Raw genomic sequence first — 26,754 nt, 5'->3', positions numbered from 1 at the left:
CCATGGCCGGTAAAATATTTTTTTTATAAATATTTTTTTATTAATAATATTTTAATAAAAAAATTTATTGAAATTATTTTTTTTTTATTTTTTTACCTTGGTCTGGTCGCTGGCCATGGCCGGTAAAATATTTTTTTATTAATAATATTTTAATAAAAAATATTTTTTTTAATAATATTTTTTTTATTTTTTTCGCCATGGCCTGGTCGCTGGTCATGGCCGGTAAATTTTTTTTTTATTAATAATATTTTTTTTATTTTTTTCGCCATGGCCTGGTCGCTGGCCATGGCCGGTAAATTTTTTTTATTAATAATATTTTTTTATTAAAATATTTTAATCTCGCCAAATACGGCGAGGGTGGCCCTCGCGCCAGACATTAGAAGCTATATTAAAAACCAACAAAAAGAAGAAGAAAAAAAAAACTGATTCTCATTTTTGTTCCCAGAATCAAGAAGCTACTTTTTTTTTATTCTTGATTCTGCTCCAAAACTGATTCTGGGCACAAATTCTGGGAACAAAAGAACAGAATCAAATACTATTTGGCAAGTTGCCATGCGCAGCCTAAGTAGATCGAGTTTATTTGAGAGTCGATGTCAAATTATGCTTTGAGAAGCCTGATTATCAAATTTAAGAATCGGTGAAGAGAATGATCTCGAGACCACTTCAAGCACTTTCAAACTATATAATTCACTTGATCAAGAAAGACCGGAGATTTTGGTTAATCAAAAATATCAGCGACGCGATCAAAATACATAGGTTGTTAAAAGAAGGGCAAAGTTCAACTTCATGTTTGAGTCAAGTCATTTTCCGCATTGAAAAATCGTGCACTTTTATATTTTGGGTGGAATGTGGTATCGGTGAATGACATAACTTATGTATATTTATGATAAAAAGTTATTATAAGATATATATTATATATTTATGCATATCATTTTATTTTAAAAAGGAAAAGGTTGTGGTTTCTTGATCGTGGGCTTGAGTCACTTGCAAGCACAACGAGTTGCTCTCGATCCTCGAACGTCAAAAGAGTCAACGCATCGCGCGGATGGCCAAGTTGGACCGACAAACACTAATCGCTACGGTTTAACCGAAAGTGGCAATTCACGTTATTGAGCAAAATAACACATAAAAAAACAGAAATTAACTGATCGCAAATTAATAATGATTAATGCCGTGAAAAATCAAAAACTGATATATATGTGATAAATTTACTCAAAATTAATTTTTTGACCATAAAAAATTCCAAACCGGTATACTCATGATAGATTTATCATAAATTAATATTTTGACCACAAAAAACCCCAAACTGGTACATTTGTAACAAATTTACCCTCTGTTAAATTGGATTAATGTCACGAAAAATCGCAAAATGGTACACTTGTGATAGACGGAAGGTAAAACCCCAAACTGGTGTGTCATCAAAGTCGGAAATTTGACGGTAAAATTTAACGAAAATTAACAGAGGGTAAAATTGTCACAGATGTACCGGTTTGTAATTTTTAATAGTCAAAAAAATTAGTTTTGGATAAACTGATCACATAATGTATGAGTGTGTGATTTTTCGCGATATTAACTCTATAAAATATATTAAAAAGCACCTTCGTATAACTTTATCGAATTAAATCAAAGATGAAATTCTCGCAATAATTGCCGAAATGAGTATCATTTCATCGAGATGCGATCGCATCAAAAATAAAAATCGAGGTCAATTTATTCTACTCTAACTTATAGTAACGGGCGCACCGTGCACGTCTCTCGAAGACAACCTCGTACCAATTTCATCATCACTAAGCTTTTTCATTTTTCATTTTCGTTTTTTTTTCGCTTTTAGCCCTTTTGCATTTTTTCCCAAATGATAATGAAAAGTAAAAAAAAAAAAAAACGCCCTTCATTTTCCCGTAATAATAAACAGCTTCGCAAGATTTCCGATTCCTCCATCGCGCACCGAGGAGCTTCAGAAGCTTTCGAAAATCTCTCTCTCTCTTTCTCTGTGTCTTCGACCCCGCCGATCAGCTCCGATCCGAGCCAGCGAGAGCGGAAGGCGCGCCATGGCAATGGCTCGAGCGAGCTCGGGGCTCGCGTACCCGGAGCGCTTCTACGCCGCCGCCTCCTACGCCGGCTTCGACGGATCTCCCCGCGCCGCCGCCAAGGGCGTCGCCTCCAAGTTCTCCAACGACTCCGCCCTCCTCCTCTACGCCTTGTACCAGCAGGTACGTGCTCGCCCGCCTCCCCGCCCTCGATGGATGCTTGTTCGTTGTTCTTCCCGAGAGGGGAGGGGCGGGATCCGATGCGCTTCGGTGGCGGATTCCGGCGATTCGGCCCCCCGGCCGATGCGTCGGATTCGCACGCCTCCGTGTCTCGTCTCGATCGCGATCCCCCGGATCCAATGCCGTGTGCACGAGCGCGTCGCGTTTCGACTTCGTGAGATTTTCCGTTTGAATTGAGATCGTGCCGCGGCTTCGCCGGTTGGTGCGGGATGCCGTTGCTGATTGTGAGACTAGGTGTTCCGATTTGTGATGATTTGGTTCTTGCATGGTTCGGTGTTCGAGTTGATCTCTGCGCATCTGTTTAGCTGATTGTTAACTAACTAATGCAGCGGTTGAGTCAGCGAATCTGTATTGTGTGTTGTGACGTGTTCCCGATCATTTGGTTCGAACTTCTAAGCCTACGCTTATGCGAAAGCCTTTGATCCACCTGTTGTAATGGTGTAACGGCCTCACTGGGAAGTGAACTGTAGCCAGGTGGGCTGGTAGGTTCGTGATTGATTGTGCTTAGCTTGTGGTGAGGCGTATGCCGTCAAGATCGATCTGTCCTGAAATCAAGATAAAAAAAATAGTGAGGATTGGCCTGATATCGGCAGCACAGGGGCTTAAATTGGAAATAATTGGCCTTTATATTTCCTTCATTTGTCCAAGTTTTGAATTCTGAAAGAGGAAGTGCCTTGTAGTTGTTGTTAAGCCTCTGGTACCTCGGGTGAGCGAAGCGGAAATGGTGACAGTCTCTTTAATGTAATTGTCCAATTAGAATTTGTTTCATTTACCACAAGTTTGTACTTTCTTGTATATTCTAGAATTTTTTTTTTGCTGCCAGTACATCCTGATAACGCTTTGCCCAGAATTAACTTGTCAAGGTGACACTTTGTTCATTATGCATCTGTTACAGGCAACTATTGGACCTTGTACTGTACCGAAACCCAGAGGGTGGAGCCCTGTCGAGCAAAGTAAATGGACTAGGTTTGTATTATGCTGCAACCCCAGCCCCTCTATCTCTCTTAGACACACATACATGCATGATCACTCCCCTCATTCCATATGATTATTTCTGTAACAGCAAGAGCTGTAACGTGTATTAATGCAAATTCATCTGATTTACTTTTTTTTTTTTCAGATTCATCACTTCAACTTGTTTGGACTTATTATTGCCATGGTCCTCATTATATGAGATACTGATTCCTCTCAATTTGATGAGTTGAATCAAACAGTGGTTAAGTTCATGTCTTGAGAGTGATATTTGTGGTTGAGTCGAATATAGTGTGCATGTAGTAAAGGATATTACCAGAAAGTTCTATTTACTTTTTTGCTTTGGTTTGCAATGCATATGTGCTGGAAAGCTTCTCAAACTTGAAAGCTTTCGAGCTGTAACCGAAAGTAATTGATTTGGATCCATATTTATGTGCATTCATGTTATTCCTCTTTTCCTGTGTATCATAAAGGAAACAACTTCAAATGCTTTAATTATGTTATCCCACGTATTATAAGATTTCATATATGATATCATGTTGTTGTTCAGACCAGATTTTTGTTCTATATGTTTAGAACAGAATTTCACTTTCAATTTTGTGGGGAAGGATATGGACAAGGACTACTTGTGATAATTGATAGCTCTAATGTATAAATGATTGCAGAGTGTAGACTTATTTTCAGTTAAAATATGGTTTCTGATGAGTGCAATATGTTTATGCAGTTGGAATGGCCTAGGAAATATGGCGTCTACAGAGGCAATGCGACTATTTGTGAAAATATTGGAGGTTAGTAAGTAATAGTTGTCTTTAATGTTGAACGTGTAAGGTGTTTTTTAGAATTGACAGCCAACGTTTGTTGATTTGCTGTTATTGTAGGAGGAAGATCCTGGTTGGTACTCGAGAGCATCTAATTATGTTTCTGAACCTGTTTCAGAGCCTGTTGTTAACGTGGAAATGAATGTCAGTATACCCTTCTTTTCTGAATTTCGCATTATAATACCCCGACATAGTGAACCTTCCATGATCCATAAGCTTCTCACTTACATGTTGCATAATGTGGACGAGCAAAGTTGAAGGAGTTTTTTTCTTTAAACAGAAAGAATAGGCTGGTTTTTCAAGCACGGAGACAGTTATTAGTGATGTAGAACTCATATATATAGTGTCCCATACAGCTTCTATTTCTACCATCTTTTAACTGAAGTATCGTTAATATGGGATATAGACAGCCAGATAGTTCGGCATTTGGGTGTCTATGCGGCTAGATCAGTGATGTTGTGCTAGAAAGGCCATGGTATTGCCACCACTATGCCTTATATTTTACAACTTTCAGCAGAGTATCTGAGGCATATATTTGACGCTTCAGCATAACCACTTGCTCCACCACTTACATCACAATTGTCTCTCTTTTACGTCATTGCCAACATTAAACTCTACATCAGTTGACCACCTCATATGGCCTGATCCTATTAGCAATCAAATTTACAATCTCCACTCGAGATAGCAGGATCAGATCCCTGTATTGGCATATGGACATGGCTAGCTTTTTTAATTTGTTGCTTTCAAACCAATGACTCTGCATTGGCCCATGATTTGTTTTGTTGTGTATCCCTTACAGCATACTGAAAAAGTTGACCCGGTGGTTGAGAATGGTGTCTATACTACTGAGCCAAAAATTACATCTACTGAAAATGGAATCCTGAGTGAAACTCAGGACAAAGACGCTGCTTCTGATGGTCTAGGATCAGTTGCTGTCTACGATCAATGGATTGTACCTCTGACATCCGGTCAACGTCCAAGAGCACGCTATGAGGTGTTAACATCTCTCTCTCTCTCTCTCTGAAACATGGTGATCTCTTCTGGACAAATAAATTCTACTGAACCTGATGGTTATGCAATCTGCAGCATGGAGCAGCAATCATTCAAGACAAGATGTACGTATATGGTGGAAACCATAATGGACGATACCTAAATGATCTTCATGTAAGAAAATAATGTGCACTTAAAAAATAGATTTTTTCTATTCATTTACTGGTAATCTATTTTTTGCTAAAACGTTTAGTGGTCATCTTAATAGTCAATGGATGGGACTAGCGGTATCTGTTGATTACTAACAATACATGCTTTGCCCATTCAAGCTTCTCAGTGTACATCCAGAATATTTCAGTATTACTGATTCCTTTTATCTTATCAAGCTAACCAGCTGGCGTGAATGTAATACCCTGGATGTGTACAGCCACAGCTTCCCTTACATCTTGTTTCCTATGACGCAATGAATGCAGGTTCTGGATTTGAGGAGCTGGGCTTGGTCAAGAGTAGAGGCAGGGTTCGAGGTTGATTCAGCAGAGTCACAACCTTCCAGACCTTTAGCTCCATGTGCTGGTCATTCCCTGGTGGGTAAATAGCAATATCCACTCTCAATGGAGAATAAGAAAATTTTGAAGTCTTTAAATGTCTTGGACCAAAAAACGTTACTCCTTTTTAAATCTGGGCGGACCAATATTTGTGGCCCTTGTAGATTCTTTTTGGATGATGACTTTTTGTTCCTTGTCCTTGTAGATACCTTGGGAAAATAAGCTTATTTCAGTTGCTGGACACACAAAAGATCCTTCTGAGACCATACAAGGTACAAGCATCTAGATTTATTCATTAATAAAATCGTGAAAGAAATTCTAAAGAGTGGGGGGAAGGATGAAATTATTGAAATTCTGTTAAACTGGAACTTGTCGTGGTTTCCTGACTGCTACTATCACTCTCATGTGAATCTTGAATGGAGCATCGTGCCTATTAGAGTCTAGACTTGTACGTATCTTGTTTATGGTTATAAAGGATAGTACCAGCCTAGCACGACTTTGAGATATATATACTGGCCAAAAGACACTATGGGATATTTTACATTCATATACAGTTGTCTTCGAGTATCAAAGTTAATTCATTTTGGTAAATTGGTTAGAAGTATATATCTCTCAGACTCTGTAGTACACTAGTCCCTCAGCATTGTGTGATTTGGAACACAAAATCGGGTTTTGTGGTACTCTAGCAATTTGGATCCCTAGAATCATTGTTCCCAATGTTCCATTATAGAAACAAGACTCGTACTTTCAGAATATATGTTTCTTACTTAATTAGATGACGTCTCAAAGCATCTGCAAGAAGAATTTTTACTTTAGCATGACCCATTTAACCTAAGCATTAGAGCATATTGTGGAGAGCATAACCAAATGGACATATCTTGTTCTGACTCTATATATTCCATAGAGGCCTTCCCTACCATATCATGCTGGGACTAGTAATATACCTGGTTTCACTTTCCGATGTAATCTTGCAGTTAGCTTTTTTCAGTTCTTACTCTCTTTTTTTAATAAAATTACCTACTCTCTGGTTGACAGTGAGAGCATTTGATCTACAAACTAATACTTGGTCAATCTTGAAGACTTATGGGAAACCACCGGTATGAATATCCCCTTTTCATCACTGTCTCATCTCATGCGCAAAAGCATTATGCAACAAGTATCTTTTTTGCTTTTTCCTCTAGTGTCGAGTGACAATTTAAAGGTTATTTCTCTGTCTATTTTGTTATGTTTCATGCCTTTTTGTTCATATTGCTGTATTGTCTCACATCCGAAACAATCATTTTCAGGTGTCCCGGGGAGGTCAATCAGTAATTCTGGTTAGCACTAGCTTAGTGATATTTGGCGGGCAAGATGCAAAAAGATCTCTATTGAATGATCTTCATATACTTGACCTTGAAACAATGACTTGGGATGAATTTGATGCTGCGTAAGTTGATTTTTTTATTCAGCTGATATAATGAGAAACTTTACTCTTGTGTGTGTCTGTGGGAGCAATGAGATTTTATCTTTCGTACCTCAACAGACATTTGAATTAATTTTTCCGCTACTCCTACTGGGCCTCTTTGCATATGTTGCTTATATTCTGAAGGTCATGTAAATCGATACAGTGATTCTCTTCATGAACCAGCTTTGCATACAATTGTATAAACTTACTTGCAAACAGTTCTTATTTCTTGACTAGATTAGTGTAGTCATATTGTTAATGGAAACATCGAAACTTACTGATATTCATGTAGCATTTAGCTTCAAAAGCAGCTTTTAAGTTTACATAAATTTTGACTGAATATGATGGACACAGGGGTGTTCCTCCTTCTCCAAGGTCTGATCATACTGCTGCGGTACATGCAGAGCGTTATCTCCTCATTTTCGGTGGGGGTTCACACGCTACTTGTTTTAATGATCTACATGTCCTTGATTTGCAAAATGTAAGATTACTTCTTTCAGTCTAAACAGCATCTTGTTTCATATAAGAATATGTCTTCTAATGTTAAGCGTTGGGGTTTTACTAGATGGAATGGTCAAAACCCACACAGCAAGGTGATATACCTACTCCAAGGGCTGGACATGCAGGTGTAACTATTGGAGAGAATTGGTTTATAGTTGGTGGTGGTGACAATAAGAGCGGTAAGAATCTGCAACACTTTTGTTGATTACAAAACTTCTGGTACTGATGTTTCAAGTAAAATAGTGCCGCAGACTTCCTTTTTTCACGATTTGAAGAAAAAGAGAATAGGCGTGAGTGATGATTGCGATTGAGATTAGGAATTGTCAGTTCAAGATTAGGAAAATCTAGAAAGTGCTCTTCCACGGTGGACAATGTTTGGATGAAGAAAATTAGGTGACCAATCATATCGTACAACAATTTCATTGAAGATGCACTTGTGCTTTAGGTCAGAGTGCATATGGATTGTTACATGGAGGCCTTCAGGTGACACAAGAACCATTCATTTTTGTGAAGCAAGATTGATGACAGACCCTGCATGAAGTAACTAATTTGCCGCAGAAAACAGTACATTAACAAACTTTCTAGTCTAAGGACATGAGTATTAATTCGTTTTACCAAATTTGTTGCATTATAAATTATATTTGCTTGTTTGAGAGCATTCCCAATGCTGGTATTATTTGCGTTTGTATGCTTCATTCTTGTCTGGAATTTTATCTCTTTCTTTAAACTTCTTGCAGGGGTATCAGAAACCGTTGTCCTGAACATGTCTACATTAGTTTGGTCTGTTGTGACCACTGTCGAAGGGCGCATTCCAGTTGCTAGTGAGGTACATTTCACTCTAACGACATTTTTTCCTCATCTGTGTGGTCATATGTTTGCTTACTGAAGACCACAAGTGTACTTTTTTCTTCTGGAATTCTTGGGATATACATACTTTTAAGTTTTTAGCACTTCAATCATGAAATCATTGTCTGACTCTTTGATGGCAGGGTTTGAGTTTGGTTGTAAGCTCCTATAATGGTGAAGATGTCATCGTATCTTTTGGAGGATATAATGGGCGTTACAACAATGAGGTTTGTTATATTTTATGGGTTTTATGTGTTTGATGTGGATTTTCCTCTTTCATTCTAATGCAATTAGTTTTTCAGATTAATGTTCTTAAACCAAGCCACAAATCGACACTACCAGCAAAAGCAATCGAAAGTCCTTTGCCTGATAGTGTTTCTGCTGTGCACAATGCGACAAATGCTACCAGAGACTTGGAGTCAGAGGTTGAAGCGGTCCAAGATGGAAAAAGAGAAGTTTTGGACAATATAGAGAAAGATCCCAGGGTAATTGACGCTGGCTATCTCTTTTATGTGAAATTTCATCTTTTTATCTCGTCTTTGTTGGTATTATATAAGCTAGCAGGAATAAATTGTAAACTGAGCATGTGACACCGTATGGTAGTAATCTGTCTATTAGTTTTACATATGGGTGATGTCGATCCTATTTGATTCAAATGCTTGATAAGCTCTTATACATGTAGGAAATCCTTGTTATTTGAAGTGACTCATCCAAGGCATTAGAGGTTGACTGCATTCTGAAGCATTCAGTTGTCCTATATGTGCATTGTTTTGGCCCTTTAATTTCCAAGTTTGTCTAGTTGTTTGTGTTTTAAGTTATTGATTGTGCACGGGATCTGTATCCTTGATAAATTCTTGTACGTGTATGATATCCTTTTGATTTGAAATAATTCAGCACTAGGAATTTGTATCTTAAACTACGTAGAGGTCCACTGCCTTCTGATCCATTGAGAAGCCCTACCATGTGCACTATTCTTCCTTTGGATTTCCAAGTTTGTTGCGTTTGTTTCTTAAGCAATGTATTCTGCCTTTTGTATTTCTTCGTGTTACTCATTTATATCCTGGACAGAAATCAAGAAATGAGGGAACTGCAGAACATCTTTTGGCAACCCTCAAGGCAGAGAAAGAAGAATTAGAATCTTCACTCAGCAAGGAGACGTTGTTGTCTCTTCAATTAAAGCAAGAAATCTCAGAAGCCGAGACTCGCAACACCGATCTGTACAAGGTATGTCTTGTTTTTGTATGTCTTGACTGTAATCTTTATTGGACAACTTTGTAACATATAATCCCTTTGTTGGAGCACTTTGTTTAATTTATAATTAAGATAGAACGTTCTTTCCGTGAAACATTAGCATTGTAGGAATTTGTTTTCCAGTCTCAGGGCTAAAAGTGGACAATTCTTTGTCCATCATGTATTGGTAGACTAGGCCATTGAAGAAAGGCTGTTTATAGTGTTTTCTAAAATATTGATCGTATTAGTGGAATGTCTTGTATGGATAGCATAACAAGGAAATTCTTCACTTAAATGGACTCAAAGTCTCGAAATGATCACGGCAGAGATATCACAGGCTCTGTTTACCAACTGGAACATCTACAAGAGTCCTCAGGTTTAATGTTTAATAATCTTCTCTGCCTTGAAAATTGAAGGGCTACAAGGCTTTAACATATTTAACTGCACATGCAGGAGCTTCAGTCTGTGCGGGGTCAGCTTGCCGCAGAGCAGTCAAGGTGTTTCAAACTTGAGGTACTTGCTGGTTCTTAGAAACTCCACTTCCCTTGTTCTGCACTTGGATTAGTTCTTCTTGTCTCTAGAAGTAACAGCAAAGTTCTGAGAAGTGATTTGATGCCTCTACTGTACATTTTTTATGATCTCTGAATGCGGTCGCACCTTGCCTTGTTCATCGCAATGGTTCCCAAGAAATCCCCAACTTGTGTTAATCATGCTCCACTATAAATATATATCGACCCAAATGCAGAACAGGCATTGCAGTATGGGCGTGGAATAGGATTTGGTTTAGGCCTTTAACCAGGGGAGATCTTTATATAATCAATCACCTTGCAGGCTAAACTCCACATTGACACTGACACAGGCACTTAACCGGATCAGAGTCATGGACTGCTGCGTGTGAAATAGGCTTTTGATTAACAATCGAAATTCATAAGGCTACTCTCTTTTTCACTTACGTAATGCTCGATATGTTCTGGCAGGTCGATGTGGCAGAACTAAGGCAGAAGCTGCAAATGATGGAGACGTTGCAAAAGGAGCTTGAACTCCTCCAGCGACAAAAGGCTGCTTCCGAACAAGCTGTGCTAATGGCAAAGCAGAGGCAGAACTCCAGCGGAATGTGGACGTGGATCACCGGAACACCTCCAAGCCCAAAAGTTGACGATGTCTGAAATTTTCGGAGTCCTCCACAACATCGACAGCTTTTACCAAAGATTTTTTCCTTTTTTGCCTATTTAACCCTGTTCTTTGTATGAAGAGAATAAAAAAGGTGATGCCTAAGATTTTTGCATGAATTTGTTGTAGATTTAGTTCTTTGGCTTAAAATTGGGCTTGAGTCAGGGCTATGTAATCTGAACAGAGAGAGAGAGAAAGCATAGTTGTCATTGCCTCATCAGCTATTAAGTGAGAAATACTATAGCTATCGGGCATCTACAGTGTCAATTACTTTTCTTTTTTCTTCTTTTTGACATTCATCTTTGTGACTTTCCTATAAGATAAATTCTTACTGGCATTTTTCCTTCGCATTGGATTTGGTGTTGTTTAGTTGTGATTGATCTTACTCGTATCGACCGTATGTTTATTGCTGAATGCTAATCAAGTCTCCCTCACGGAAAGGATCAATGTAGATGCGCACGGTGCTGGTGCGTTGTTCATCTTATTCTTTGTCAAGAGGAAAGCGAAATGTTTGCGCTACAGACCCGTGCTTGTTGATCGCGCAGCCTAATCACGATGGCCCGAGACTAATATTTGAAACCAAAGTGAAGCGTCACATCCGAAAGAAGCTCGTCGGGTGGGTTCCACATCCCCCCACCCAGGAGCTTCTCGAAGGATGCAGCCACATCGACAAGAAATCGGAAAAGCTGGCTATCCGGTCTAGCGTCGAAACGATCTGCCTTAAAGCAAAAGAAAGGGAGAAGAGAGAAAGGATGTTATCGACAAGAGTCGGCGAGTCATCGAGGTAATTAGCATAAACAAGGATGCAATTGGTGTAGAATTATCCAACACAAGGAGTGAATAATACCTGATGAAGAAAGTTTGACTTCTCTTTCCATGTAATATGTCGATCAAGTACCTCATGTATTATTGATTTTTCCGAAGAAATCAGACTATCGTCTGATACAAAGTATGAGTCATCACTGCCCTAATTACCATTTCAAGTAAGGAAAAAGATTTAGCAATTGGTTGTGCAAGAAAGGTATCGTATAAAGGAGAACATGTGAACCATCGAATTGACTGGAGAACATGTCAGAGCCAGCAATTGAAATGGCGGTGCGGCATCAATCAACATTTGGAGTTTTGGAATGAAGGAGCTTCCTATGTACAGCTAAAGTTCCCAAGAAGTGACTAATCTTCAGGGGGACTCGAGGTAAAGTTGGCACGGATTATTAGGGCAACTCTAATCTAATAAACTATATCAAGCACATGCTAAAAATTGGAATAGGTTCGCTGAAAGTCTTAAAACTCGTCACGAAAGTAGAATCAAATCCTAAACTCTCAAAAAGTGCAATCAAATAAAGGACTTAATTAGACTAATTTGACAAGTTTTAGGACTCGATTGTATTTTCGTGATAAATTTTATGACTTGATTGCACTTTTTGAGAGTTTTAGGAATCAGTTGCACTTTCGTGATAAGTTTAGGACTTCCAGTATACTTATCTCTTAAAAATTAGTAAACTCGTTCAATTATAATTTTTTCATGTGATTTCTGCATAGCGATCGATTATGCCTGCACTGTTATCCGTACAATAAGTCGAAGCTAGAAACCACTTAATAAAGCCTTAAGCTTAGATGCGATGCCGACAGAAGTAAAGCGAAGAAAAAAAACGATTTTTCCTGTCAACTTTGAATCTAAAGAGTAGACACATTGATAAAGACAAGATTCAACAACTATCTACAGTTACAATCAAAGCACCCGTCAAACCAAAGTTTGTAATCTCGTCTAAGTGTCGTTCTCTAGCAATTGACTTTTTCAAGCAATCATTCCAAACTCAAATCTTAGAAATATCACTTAAATTTTGGCTTAAAGAACGGAATTTGACCCCATTCAATGCAATCACAAATTTTTTTTTCTCTAATCTCGAAAATAAACTTTTTTTCTTTACCTATTTTGCTTTCAGGTGATAGTTTAGAAATTGGGGTCATGTTATTTGCTGTTTTAAAATTCATTTAGTTAGATTTTAGATGTTATCTTATCATTTAGTAGATGTTACTTACTTTTTATTAGCCGTCCGATTAAGAAACGGGCTAATCCCCTAAAAAGAACCCAACTTTTAGGTCAAATTCCAATTATGCCCCAAACTCTCTTTTTTTTTGTCTCAAAATAAATCTCGAACTATCACTCTAGTCCCAAATCTCCCCGCACGTCCAAAAGTCGACACTGCTTTCTTCAAAATTATCGACGTCAAGAGATTATTGTTATCCCTTACGAAAGTGAGGGTGTCGATGAAGACTTATGTTCCGATAATGAACCTCTAACTCGCCCTGATATTGATAATTTTCAAGGAACTAATAGCGATCTTTGTAAACATGGGTAGATTTAAGATTAGCTCGAGACAAAATCGAGATCGGACCTAAAGCTGATGATTTTTCAGGGGAATCAGGCCATTAAGAAACCGATCGTGGATAACGCGTTTCAAAAATTTGGGATAAGTCCACTAATTTATCTCCATTCAATTTAAAAAACTGATTTTAATTTTTTTAAACTGGAGTTGAAATTCACTTGAGATCAAGCACAGATAATTAAAGGAAAAAGAAAAAGGAATTATCGACCTTTCTGGGAATTTCCAGAAGGGTGCCGAAGTATAAAAAAGAAGAAGAAGAAGAAGAAGGTGACGTCATAAATGCACGTCACGATCGCTTTTATTCTTGTACGCGTATCCAACCCCCCCACCGCGCTTTCTCTCTTTCTTCTTTTCATTTCCATCGCTCCTTTTTCTTTTCTTTTTTTTTTTTTCCTTTTTTTTCCGATGTTCCGCGCATTTTAACTTTTGCGTCAAAATCAATTTAATCGACGACAAAAAAATGGAATATCCTGTTCAAGGAAATTACAAGATCTCGACACTTTCGACATCCGCGCCCAACAATTTCAAAATAGGAAGGCGAAAAGCATCGAACGATCCTCCTCGCGCGTTTCGAGAAAAACTCGGAGCCGACCCACGTGCCGAAACCAGGTATAATGCCGGCGCTTTCCCGTCATTCTTATTTTCATTCGAGAAAATTCCCTTCGCGAGGGTTAGAAATGTGTAAATATTAAACCGCGTATCGATTCGAGCGCCGAAACTTTCGAGACAACCGACGGTGACCCTCATTTTCTTTTCTTTCTTTTTTTTCTTAATCTCTTCTCGTGAAATTGGCGGGCAGAAAATAAGGGAAGCTTCGTCTTGTACGCGTAGAGATCGATCCAGTTGAAGTACACGACGCGTATACGTCCTGTCCGACGTCGTTTCTTCAAAACCTCGAATATATAAAAGAAAATCTCTCCCGCTCAGAGAAAAACGAAAGAAAATCTCTCTGTAGAATCGTCGGTTTCGTCGTGGGCGGTGGTGGTTGTTGTTGATCTTTCAAAGAGGTTTCTTCGAAAGGCAGCAGACATGGAGTGCAGCAGCAGGGCCCCTGGAGAAGGTGACGGCGATCTCTCGGCCAAGGACCTCATCAACGAAGCCAACGTCTTCGGCAAGATGGACCCCTGCGTCCCGGAAATTCCAATCCTCGTGTCTGGGATTTTCCCCGAGGGAAGAAAAATTTTCAGGAAGTCTTCGTCCTTGTACGCGTATAGATTGATCGGTTAGAGACTCTTAACGGACGTCGTTTCATCGAAACTCGTATGTAAATGCGCCCTCGACCGCCTTGGAGGGTCCTGCGCCATTCATCTTCTTCATCTTCTCCGTCGTGGGCGGTTGTTGCTGCTGTTGTCTGATCTTTCGAAGGTGAAGGCTCTTCGCGGCTGCGGCGGACGACGACATGGAGTGCAGGCGCCTGTATGTGACGATGAACTCGGCCAGTGACCTCGAGAAAGTCAGAGACTACCTCACGATGCACCCCTACGTCGTCGCCTCCCTCTCCGGCGACGAGCGCCACAACAATGAGCAGCGCACCCCCGCCCACAGGGACGGTGGCACGAGCCCCCGCTGGGACCACGCCCTCGCCGCCCCCTTCACCGTCGACGTGGCCGCGGCCCGCGCCGGCCTCCTCACCCTCAAGCTGGAGATCAAGACCGAGCGGACCGGCAAAAGCCACAAGGACGTCGGCTGGGTCGGCGTGCCCGTCGGGGAGCTGCTCGAGCAGGGCGGCGACGGGGAGTCCAGGGCGATGAGCTACGCCGTGAGGCTGCCGCGGTCCGGGGGGACCAGGGGCGTCCTGGAGTTCTCGTACAGGTTTGGCGAGTCGTTCACCGTGCGCGAGGGGGCGCCGTACCAACCGCCGCCAAGCCAGCAGCCGCCGGGGGCGGGCGTGCGTTTGCGCGATGGGCTGCTTACCTTTGCCACGATATTGGACGCGGTGGCCAAGATAGGGGACGCGGGGGTCAAGATAGTGGACGCGGGGGTCAAGATAGGGCACGTGGTGCACAAAGTCGTTGATGTTTTGGATCCGTAAACAGAGTTTCTTTCTTGTTATTCGCTGTGTTCCTACCTCCTGCCTTTTCCCCTTTATTCCATTCTGTGGATATCTTTTGTAATGGCCTGACGGCCTCTCTAATGGTGATGGTTAGGGTATGTAAATAGAATTTTCTCGTTTGAATCGTGAGATTTTTCGTTTGAATTGAGATCGTGCCGCGGCTTCGCCAGTTTGTGCGGGATGTCGTTGTTGTTTGTGAGACTAGATGTTCCGATTTGTGATGATTTGATTCTTGCATGGTTCGGTGTTCGAGTTGATCTCCGCAAGTCTGCTTAGCTGATTGTTAACCAAGTAATGCAGCAGTTCATTCGACGAATCTGTTTTGTATGTGGTGACGTGTTTCTGGATCATTTGATTGGAACTTCTAAGCTTACGCTACTTCGAATGCCTTTTGATCCACCTGTTGTAACGGTGTAACGGCCTCACTGGGAAATGAACTGTAGCCCAGGTGGGCCAGGTGGGCTTGTCGTGAGGCATATGCCGTCGAGATCGATCTGTCCTGAAAACAAGATAAAAGCAGCAAGGATTAAATTGGAAATAATTGGCCTTTATATTTCCTTTATATTTCCTTCATTCATACAAGTTTGGAATTTCTGAAGGGGGAAGTGCCTTGTAGTTGTTGTTGAGCCTCTGGTACCTCGGGTGAGTAGAGCAGGAAACTGTGACTGGTCTCTATAATGTATTTGTCCAATTAGAATTTGTTTCATTTACCACAAATTTGTGCTCCCTTGTATATTCTACATCTTTTTTTTTCTCTGCCAGTACATCCTGATAATACTTTGCCCAGAACTAACTTGTCAAGGTGACACTTTGTTGATTATGCATCTGTTACAGGCAACTATTGGACCTTGTACGGTACCAAAACCCAGAGGATGGAGCCCTGTCGAGCAAAGTAAATGGACTAGGTTTGTATTATGCTGCAACCCCAGCCCGTCTATCTCTTGGACACATATACAAGCATGATCACTCCCCTCGTTCCATATGATTTATTTCTGTAAGGCAAGAGCTGTAACGTGTATTGATGCCAACTCATCTTATTCACCTTTGTCTTTTTCCAGATTCACGACTTTAACTTGATTGGAGTTATTATTGCCATTGCCCTCATTATATGAGATATCGATTCCTCTCGATTTCATGAGTTGAATCAAGCAGTGGTCAAGTTAATGTTTTTAGAGTTCTATTTGTGGTTGAGTTGAATAGTGTGCATGTAGTACAGGATAGTACCAGAAAGTTCTATTTACTTTTTTGCTTTGGTTTGCAATGCATATGTGCTGGAAAGCTTCTCAAACTTGAAAGCTTTAGAGCTGTAACTGAAAGCAATTGATTTGGATCCATATTTATGTGCATTCATGTTTTTCCTCTTTTCCTGTGTATCACAAAGGAAACAACTTCAAATGCTTTTCTTATATTATCCCATGTATTATAAGATTTCATATATGATATCATGTTGTTCAGACTAGATGTTTATTCTATATGTTTAGAACAGAATTTCACTTTCAATTTTGTGGAGAAGGATAAGGACAAGGACTAGTTGTGATAATTGATAGCTCTAGTGTATAAGTGATTGCAGAGTGTCGACTTATTATCGGTTAAACTATGGTTTCTGATGAGTGCAATATGTTTATGCAGTTGGAATGGCCTAGGAAACATGGCGTCTACAGAAGCAATGCGACTATTTGTGAAAATGTTGGAGGTTAGTAAGTAATAGTTGTCTTTAATGTTGAATGGGTAAGGTGTTTTTAAGACTTGACAGCCAATGTTTGTTGATTTGCTGTTATTGTAGGACGAAGATCCTGGTTGGTACTCGAGAGCATCTAATTATGTTTCTGAGCCTGTTTCGGAACCGTTGTTAATGTGGAAATGAATGTCAGTATATCCTTCTTTTCTGAATTTCGCATTATTATACCCTGACATAGGAATCTTCCATGATCCATAAGCTTCTCATGTACATGTTGCACAATGTGGACGAGCAAAATTGAAGGAGTTTTTTTCTTTAAACAGAAAGAATAGGCTGGTTTTTCGAGCATGGAGACAGTTATTAGTGATGTAGAACTCAGAATATACAATATCCCATATAGCTTCTATTTCTACCATCTTTTAACTGAAGTATCATTAACGTGGGATTTAGACAGCCAGATAGTTTGGCATTTGGGTGTCTATGCGGCTAGATCAGTGATGTTGCACTAGAAAGGCCATGGTATTGCCCCCACTATGCCTTCTATTTTACAACTTTCAGCAGAGTATCTGAGGCATATATTTGACACTTCAGCATCACCACTTGCTCCGCCACTTACATCACAATTGTCTCTCTTTTACGTCATTGCCGACATTAAACTCTACATCAGTTGCCCACCTCATATGGCCTGAGGGTCAGATCCCCTGTATTGGCATATGGACATGGCTAGCTTTTTTAATTTGTTGCTTTCAAACCAATGACTCTGCATTGGCCCATGATTTGTTTTGTTGTGTATCCCTTACAGCATACTGAAAAAGTGGACCCGGTGGTTGAGAATGGTGTCTGTACTACTGAGCCAAAAATTGCATCCACTGAAAATGGAATCCTGAGTGAAACTCAGGACAAAGACGCTGCTTCTGATAGTCTAGGATCAGTTGCTGTCTATGATCAATGGATTGTACCTCTGACATCCGGTCAACGTCCAAGAGCATGCTATGAGGTGTTAACATCTCTCTCTCTCTCTCTCTCTCTCTCTCTCTCTCTCTCTGTGAAACATGGTGATCTCTTTTGGACAAATAAATTAAACTGAACCTGATGGTTATGCAATCTGCAGCATGGAGCAGCAATCATTCAAGACAAGATGTACGTATATGGTGGAAACCAGTGGACGATACCTAATTGATCTTCATGTAAGCAAATAATGTGCACTTGAAAATAGATTTTTTCTATTCATTTACTGGTAATCTATTTTTTGCTAAAACGTTTACTGGTGATCTTAATAGTCAATGGATGGGACTAGCGGTATCTGTTGATTACTAATAATACACGCTTTGCCCATTCAAGCTTCTCACAGTGCACATCCAGAATTTTTTTGTATTAGTGATTCCTTTTATCTTATCAAGCTAACCAGCTGACGTGAGTGTAATACCCTGGATGTGTACGGCCACAGCTTCCCTTACATCTTGTTTCGTATGACGCAATGAATGCAGGTTCTGGATTTGAGGAGCTGGGCTTGGTCAAGAGTAGAGGCAGGGTTCGAGGTTGATTCAGCAGAGTCACAACCTTCCAGACCTTTAGCTCCATGTGCTGGTCATTCACTGGTGGGTAAATAGCAATATCCACTCCCAATGGAGAATAAGAAAATTCTGAAGTCTTTAAATGTCTTGGACCAAAAAACGTAACTCTTTTTTAAAATCTGGGCGGACCAATATTTGTGGCCCTAGTTTCCTTACCAAAAAAAAAAATATTTGTGGCCCTAGTAGATTCTTTTTGGATGATGACTTTTTGTTCCTTGTCCTTGTAGATACCTTGGGAAAATAAGCTTATTTCAGTTGCTGGACACACAAAAGATCCTTCTGAGACCATACGAGGTACAAGCATCTAGATTTATTCATTAATAAAATCGTGAAAGAAATTCTAAAGAGTGGGGGGAAGAATGAAATTATTGAAATTCTGGTAAACTGGAACTTGTCGTGGTTTCCTGACTGCCACTATCACTCTCATGTGAATCTTGAATGAAACATTGTGCCTATTAGAGTCTAGACTTGTATATATCTTGTTTATGGTTATAAAGGATAGTACCAGCCCAGCACGACTTTGATATATGTATACTGGCCAGAAGACACTATGGGATATATTTTACATTCATATACAGTTGTCTTCAAGTATCAAAGTTAATTCATTTTGGTAAATTGGTTAGAAGTATATATCTCTCAGACTCTGTAGTACACTATTCCCTCAGCATTGCGTGATTTGGAAAACAAAATTGGGTTTTGTGGTACTCTAGCAATTTGGAGCCCTAGAATCAGTGTTCCCAATGTTCCATTATAGAAACATGACTCATACTTTCAGAATATATGTTTCTTACTTAATTAGATGACGTCTCAAAGCATCCGAAAGAAGAATTTTTACTTCAGCATGACCCATTGAACCTAAGCATCTAGCGTATTAGAGCATATTGTGGAGAACATAACCAAATGGACATATCTTGTTCTGACTTTATATATTTCATAGAGGCCTTCCCTTAATATACCTAGTTTCATTTTTCTTCCACATATCGGATTGATCCATACTCCAGGGTAAACTGGATATTGCCTTCTGCCCTGTATGATTTTCTGTTAATGACCATTGGGATGATCAGTGCAATGTGACGTTTACTTTCTGATGTAATCTTGCAGTTAGCTTGTTTTAGTTCTTACTCTCTTTTTTTAATAAAATTACCTACTCTCTGGTTGACAGTGCGAGCATTTGATCTACAAACTAATACTTGGTCAATCTTGAAGACTTATGGGAAACCACCGGTATGAATATCCTCTTTTCATCACTGTCTCATCTCATGCGCAAAAGCATTATCCAACAAGTTATCTTTTTTGCTTTTTCCTCTAGCGTCGAGTGACAATTTGAAGGTTACTTCTGTGTGTATTTTATTTTGTTTCATCCCTTTTTGTTCCTATTGCTGGCGTGGTCTCACATCTGAAACAATCATTTTCAGGTGTCCTGGGGAGGTCAATCAGTAACTCTGGTTGGCGCTAGCTTAGTGATATTTGGTGGGCAAGATGCAAAAAGATCTCTGTTGAATGATCTTCATATACTTGACCTTGAAACAATGACTTGGGATGAATTTGATGTTGCGTAAGTTGATTTTTTTTTGTTCAGCTGATATAATGAGAAACCTTACTCTTGTGTGTGTCTGTGGGAGCAATGAGATTTTATCTTTCATACCTCGATGGACATTTGAATTAATTTTTCTGCTGCTCCTACTGGGCCTCTTTGCATATGTTGCTTATATTCTAAAGGTCATGTAAATGGATATAGTGATTCTCTTCATGAACCAACTTTGCATACTGTTAGAATAATTAAATATTAAATCACGTTTTCATCTAACAGCTTAAGCTTTTAGAACAGTTGACAGTAGTCTCACCAAATCTTACATGGTATCAGAGCATGAGGTCCTGAGTTCAAATCTTTCCACGCATCATTTGCCTTCCCAATTAAATATGTCCACGCTTAGCACTAGCCAAAAAGACCATATTGAGCGTGAGGGGGAGTATTAGAATAATTAAATATTAAACCACGTTTTCATCTAATAGCTTAAACTTTTAGAATAGTTGACAGTGGTCCCACCAAATCTCACACATACAATTATACAAACTTACTTGCTAACAGTTCTTATTTCCTGACTAGATTAGTGTAGTCATACTGTTAATGGAAATATCGAAACTTCCTGATATTCATGTAGCATTTAGCTTCAAAAGCAGCTTTTAAGTTTACATAAATTTTGACTGAATATGATGGACACAGGGGTGTTCCTCCTTCTCCAAGGTCTGATCATGCTGCTGCGGTACATGCAGAGCGTTATCTCTTCATTTTCGGTGGGGGTTCACACGCTACTTGTTTTAATGATCTACATGTCCTTGATTTGCAAACTGTAAGATTACTTCTTTCAGTCTAAACAGCATCTTGTTTCCTATAAGAATATATCTTCTAATGTTAAGCGTTGGGGTTTTGCTAGATGGAATGGTCAAGACCCACACAGCAAGGTGATATACGTACTCCAAGGGCTGGACATGCAGGTGTAACTATTGGAGAGAATTGGTTTATAGTTGGTGGTGGTGACAATAAGAGCGGTAAGAATCTGCAACACTTTTGTTGATTACGAAACTTCTGGTACTGATGTTTCAAGTAAAATAGTGCAGCAGATTTCTTTTTTTCACGAGTAGAAAAAGAGAATAGGCCTGAGTGATGATTGCGTTTGAGATTAGGAATTGTCAATTCAAGATTAGGAAAATCTAGAAAGTGCACCGTGGACAATGTTTGGATGAAGAGAATTAGGTGACCAATCATAGCTTACAACAATTTCATTGAAGATGCACTTATGATTTTGGTCAGAGTCCATATGGATTGTTACATGGAGGCCTTTAGGTGACACAAGAACCATTCATTTTTGTGAAGCAAGATTGATGACAGACCCTGCATGAAGTAACTAAATTGCTGCAGAAAACAGTACATTAACAAACTTTCTAGTCTAAGGACATGAGTACTAATTCGTTTTACCAAATTTGTTGCATTAGAAATTGTATTTGCTTGTTTGAGAGCATTCCCAATGCTGGTATTATTTGCGTTTGTATGCTTCATTCTTGTCTGGAATTTTACCTCTTTCTCGAAACTTCTTGCAGGGGTATCAGAAACCGTTGTCCTGAACATGTCTACATTAGTTTGGTCTGTTGTGACCTCTGTCGAAGGGCGCATTCCAGTTGCTAGTGAGGTAAATTTCACTCTACCGACATTTTTTCCTTATCTGTGTGGTCATATGTTTGCTTACTGAAGACCACAAGTGTACTTTTTTCTTCTGGAATTCTTGGGATATACATACTTTTAAGTTTTTAGCACTTTCTTTAGGAAAAAAGAAAAAGTTTTTAACACTTCAGTTATGAAATCATTGTCTGAATCTTTGACGGCAGGGTTTGAGTTTGGTTGTAAGCTCCTATAATGGTGAAGATGTCAATGTATCTTTTGGAGGATATAATGGGCGTTACAACAATGAGGTTCATTATATTTTATGTGTTTTATGTGTTTGATGTGGATTTTCCTCTTTCATTCTAATGGGGTTAGTTTTTCAGATTAATGTTCTTAAACCAAGCCACAAATCGACACTACTGGCAAAGGCAATCGGAAGTCCTTTGCCTGATAGTGTTTCTGCTGTGCACAATGCGACGAATGCTACCAGAGACTTGGAGTCAGGTTGAAAGATGGAAGAAGAGAAGTTGTTGTGGACAATATTGGGAAAGATCCCGGGGTAATTGACGTTGGCCATCTCTTTTATGTGAAATTTCATCTTTATATTGCGTCTTTGTTAGTATTATATAAGCTAGCAGGAATAAATTGTACACCGAGCATGTTACACCATATGATACTAGTCTGTCTATTATTTTTACGTATGGGTGATGTCAATCCTATTTGATTCAAATGCTTGATAAGCTCTTATACATGTAGGAAATGCTTGTTATTTGAGGTGACTCACGACATTTGCTTTAAGGCATAAGAGGTTGACTGCATTCTGATGCATTCAGTTGTCCTATATGTGGGGATAAGGACACTAGGAGTGCCATAACTTTCGTACGGCGCTCACTTGAGTGCCATAATTTTTTGTTCGCTCACTTGAGTGCTACATCGGAGTGAAATAGATCATTTGAGTGCCACTTCTGGTGAAAATAGATCACTTGATTGCCATTTCAGGCAAATGAGCTGATGTGGATTTTTTAATTAATTTTTCCGCTGACGTGGATTTTTTTAATGTTATATTATATTATTTTATTGATTTTTTTTAAAATTTTTCTCTTTCTTTCTCTTTCTTATTTTTCTTTTTCTTTTTCAAGGTTAGCGAGGGTAGTGATGACCCTCGCCGGAGGCCTCGCCCTCGGCCAAACTGGGCGAGGGCCACCTCGCCATCGATCGGTATGGCCGCGAAGGCCCTTGGCGAGGCGGCCAAGGCTCTCGCAAGATCCGGCGAGGCTGCCTCGCTCGCTGCCGCGGACACCCTTGGCGAGGCCATCGCGGCCTAGCCGGCCGCGGGCGTGGCGGTGAAGGCTCTCGCCAGATTTGGCGAGGCTGCCATGCTTGCGGTCGCGAAAGCCCTTGGCGAGGCCTTTGTGGCCTCGCTGGCTGCGGGCGAGGTGGCGAAGGCTCTCACCAGATCTGGTAAGGCTGCCTCGCTCGTTGCGGTGAAGGCTCTCGCCAGATTTGGCGAGACCGCCTCGCCGCGGTCGGCGAGACAGCCTTCGCGGCCTCGCCTGCCGCCGGCAAGGCCGCAACGGCCTCGCCTAGGGACTTCGTGGCCAAGGGCAAGGCGGATGGTCGCCGATGATCCTCGCCGGCATTGAAAAAAAATTTGCAAAAATGACTATTTAATAATAAAAAAATGGGAAATTTTCATTTTGGTACCCTAAGTGGAAGCGTTTTCTCAATTTGGTATCCAAAGTGGACAGTGTCAAATAAGGACATGAAGTGCCTAATCGATCTTAAAGAAGGGCCCGAAGTGCCCAAAAAGACTCAAATAAGAGCCTGGGTTGCCGGGCGGCCAAAATGCCCGTCGGTCGGCAAAAAAGTTACTGTTCCGGCACCGGGACAATAACTTTTTTATTATTTTTATTATTTTTTCTTTTCTTTTTTTTTTCTTTTCCTTTTCTTTTTCCTTCTCTTCCTCTGCCAGCCCTAGCCGGGGCCGGCGGAGGCTGTCGGCCTCAGGCGGAGCTGCCCTCGCCGGCGTCAAGTGAGGGCCGCCCTCGCTTGGGCTGGGCGAGGTCAGCCTCGCCAGCGGCCGGTGGGGCCGAGCCCTCACCAAATCTGGCGAGGCCGACCTCACCCAGCCTAGGCGAGGGTGGCCCTCGCCGGATGCCGGCGATCTCTGCCGGCATCGGTTATGGCCGGCGGCGGAGAGAAGAAAAAAAAAGAAAAGGAAAGGGAAAAGAAAAAAAAGAAAAAGAAAAAAGAAAGAAAAAAAAATAAAAAAGTTACTGTTCAAGTGCTGAAACATTAAGTAATGTATTCTGCCTTTTGTATTTCTTCATATTACTGATTTATATCCTGGACAGAAATCAAGAAATGAGGGAACTGCAGAGCATCTTTTGGCAACCCTCAAGGCAGAGAAAGAAGAAGTAGAATCTTCACTCAGCAAGGAGAAGTTGTTGTCTCTTCAATTAAAGCAAGAAATCTCAGAAGCCTAGGCTCGCAACACCGATCTGTACAAGGTATGGCTTGTTTTTGTATGTCTTGACTGTAATCTTTATTGGACAACTTTGTAACAAATAATCCCTTTGTTGGAGCACTCTGTTTAATTTATAATAAAGAAAGAACGTAGTTTCCGTGAAACGTTAGCATTGTAGGAATTTGTTTTCTAGTCTCAGGGCTAAAAGTGGACAATCCTTTGTCCATCGTGTATAGTTAGACTAAGCCATTGAACAAAGGCTGTTTATTAGTGCTTTTTAAAATATAGTTCGTATTAGTGGAATGTCTTGTATGGATAGCATAACAAGGAAATTCTTCACTTAAATGGACTCAAAGTCTCGAAATGATCACGGCAGAGATATCACAGGCTCTGTTTACCAACTGGAACATCTACAAGAGTCCTCGGGTTTGATGTTTAATAATCTTCTCTGCCTTGAAAATTGAAGGGCTACAAGGCTTAACATATTTAACTGCACATGCAGGAGCTTCAGTCTGTGCGGGGTCAGCTTGCCGCAGAGCAGTCAAGGTGTTTCAAACTTGAGGTACTTGCTGGTTCTTAGAAACTCCACTTCCCTTGTTCTGCACTTGGATTAGTTCTTCTTGTCTCTAGAAGTAACAGCAAAGTTCTGAGAAGTGATTTGATGCCTCTACTGTACATTTTTTATGATCTCTGAATGCGGTCGCACCTTGCCTTGTTCATCGCAATGGTTCCCAAGAAATCCCCAACTTGTGTTAATCATGCTCCACTATAAATATATATCGACCCAAATGCAGAACAGGCATTGCAGTATGGGCGTGGAATAGGATTTGGTTTAGGCCTTTAACCAGGGGAGATCTTTATATAATCAATCACCTTGCAGGCTAAACTCCACATTGACACTGACACAGGCACTTAACCGGATCAGAGTCATGGACTACTGCGTGTGAAGTAGGCTTTTGATTAGCAATCGAAATTCATAAGGCTACTCTCTTTTTCACTTACGTAATGCTCGATATGTTCTGGCAGGTCGATGTGGCAGAACTAAGGCAGAAGCTGCAAATGATGGAGACGTTGCAAAAGGAGCTTGAACTCCTCCAGCGACAAAAGGCTGCTTCCGAACAAGCTGTGCTAATGGCAAAGCAGAGGCAGAACTCCAGCGGAATGTGGACTTGGATCACCGGAACACCTCCAAGCCCAAAAGTTGACGATGCCTGAAATTTTCGGAGTCCTCCACAACGTCGACAGCTTTTACCAAAGATTTTTTCCTTTTTTGCCCATTTAACCCTGTTCTTTGTAACCCACCCATGGGTAGCTCAGTTGGTTAGGGCGTACTTGGGATTGTGTGGCTAGGCGCACTGGTCCCAAGTTCGATTCCCCAGCTGAGCACTTGTGATTTAAGTGGGGGGCTATGGCGGTGGGTTGCTGTGCTAGTCTCTCCCGAGGAATAGTCGAGGTGCGCGCAAGCTGGCCCGGACACCTCGGTTACCAAAAAAAAAAAAAAACCCTGTTCTTTGTATGAAGAGAATAAAAAAGGTGATGCCTAAGATTTTTGCATGAATTTGTTGTAGATTTAGTTCTTTGGCTTGAGTCAGGGCTATGTAATGTGAACAGAGAGAGAGAGAGAGAAAGTATAGGTTGTCAACATGTCATTGCCTCATCAGCTATTGAGTATATTAAGTGAGAAATACTAAAGCTATCGGGCATCTACAGTGTCAATTACTTTTCTTTTTTTGGACATTCATCTTTGTGACTTTCCTATAATATAAATTTAAACTGGCATTTTTCCTTCGCATTGGATTTGGTGTTGTTTAATTGTGATTGATCTTTCTCGTATCGACCATATGTTTATTGCTGAATGCTGATCAAGTCTCCCTCCGGGAAAGGATCAAATTGCCTTACGAGTTCTAACTCATTGTAGATGCGCATGGTGCCAGTACGTTGTTCATCATATTCTTTATCGAGACGAAAGCAAAATGTTTGCACTACAGACCCATGCATATCGATCACGCAGCCTAATCACTACGGCCCGAGATTGATATTTGAGATCAAAGTGAAGCGTCACATCCGAAAGAAGCTCGTGTTGTTCATCTTATTCTTTATTGAGAGGAAAGCAAAATGTTTGCACTACAGACCCATGCATATCGATCACGCAGCCTAATCACTACGGCCCGAGATTGATATTTGAGATCAAAGTGAAGCGTCACATCCGAAAGAAGCTCGTGGGGCGGGTTCCATATCCACATCAAGGAGCTTCTCAAAGAATGCAGCCACATCGACAAGAAATCGGAAAAGCTGGCCATCCGGTCTAACATCGAAACGATCTGCCTTAAAGCAAAAGAAAGCGAGAAGAGAGAAGGGTGTTATCAACAAGAGTTGGCGAGTCATCGAGGTAATTAGCATAAACAAGGATGCAATTGGTGTAGAATTATACAACGCAAAGGAGTGAATAATACCTGATGAACAAAGTTTGACTTCTCTTTCCATGTAATACGTCGATTAAGAACCTCGTGTATTATTGATTTTTCCGAAGAAATCAGACTATCGTCTGATACAAAGTATGAGTCATCTCTGCCCTAATTACCATTTCAAGTAAGGAAAAAGATTTAGCAATTGGTTGTGCAAGAAAGGTACGGTAAAAAGGAGAACATGTGA

At 40.4% G+C, this 26,754-nt stretch overlaps 1 protein-coding gene and 1 pseudogene across 2 annotated transcripts; both read left to right on the top strand.

Moving 5' to 3' along the window:
- Positions 1 to 1,998: 1,998 nt before the first annotated feature.
- On the top strand, positions 1,999 to 25,894 carry LOC115691881 (acyl-CoA-binding domain-containing protein 4). 2 transcript variants are annotated; one of them, XR_008815971.1, is made up of 19 exons: positions 1,999 to 2,210; positions 3,163 to 3,233; positions 3,964 to 4,027; positions 4,118 to 4,201; positions 4,857 to 5,051; positions 5,144 to 5,221; positions 5,521 to 5,631; positions 5,798 to 5,864; positions 6,628 to 6,689; positions 6,879 to 7,018; positions 7,391 to 7,517; positions 7,602 to 7,716; positions 8,275 to 8,363; positions 8,527 to 8,610; positions 8,686 to 8,868; positions 9,452 to 9,607; positions 10,067 to 10,126; positions 10,591 to 10,877; positions 25,636 to 25,894. XR_008815971.1 is itself a non-coding variant. In XM_056309142.1 (18 exons), exons 1-18 carry the CDS (start codon positions 2,049 to 2,051, stop codon positions 10,777 to 10,779), a joined length of 2,037 nt encoding a protein of 678 aa, XP_056165117.1. In that variant the 5' UTR covers positions 1,999 to 2,048; the 3' UTR covers positions 10,780 to 11,120. The 2 variants fall into 2 exon arrangements, 1 of the variants encoding a protein (XP_056165117.1); XM_056309142.1 differs by lacking the exon at positions 25,636 to 25,894 and having other exon boundaries at positions 10,591 to 11,120.
- Positions 15,902 to 25,894, top strand: LOC115691887 (acyl-CoA-binding domain-containing protein 4-like; annotated as a pseudogene).
- Positions 25,895 to 26,754: the final 860 nt, after the last annotated feature.

This window comes from Syzygium oleosum, unplaced genomic scaffold (assembly GCF_021117445.2).
Source record: "Syzygium oleosum isolate NSW1041296 unplaced genomic scaffold, Sole_v2.1 Sole_v2.03, whole genome shotgun sequence".
Lineage (NCBI taxonomy): Eukaryota > Viridiplantae > Streptophyta > Magnoliopsida > Myrtales > Myrtaceae > Syzygium > Syzygium oleosum.
This window is presented reverse-complemented; position numbering and strand designations above follow the sequence as displayed.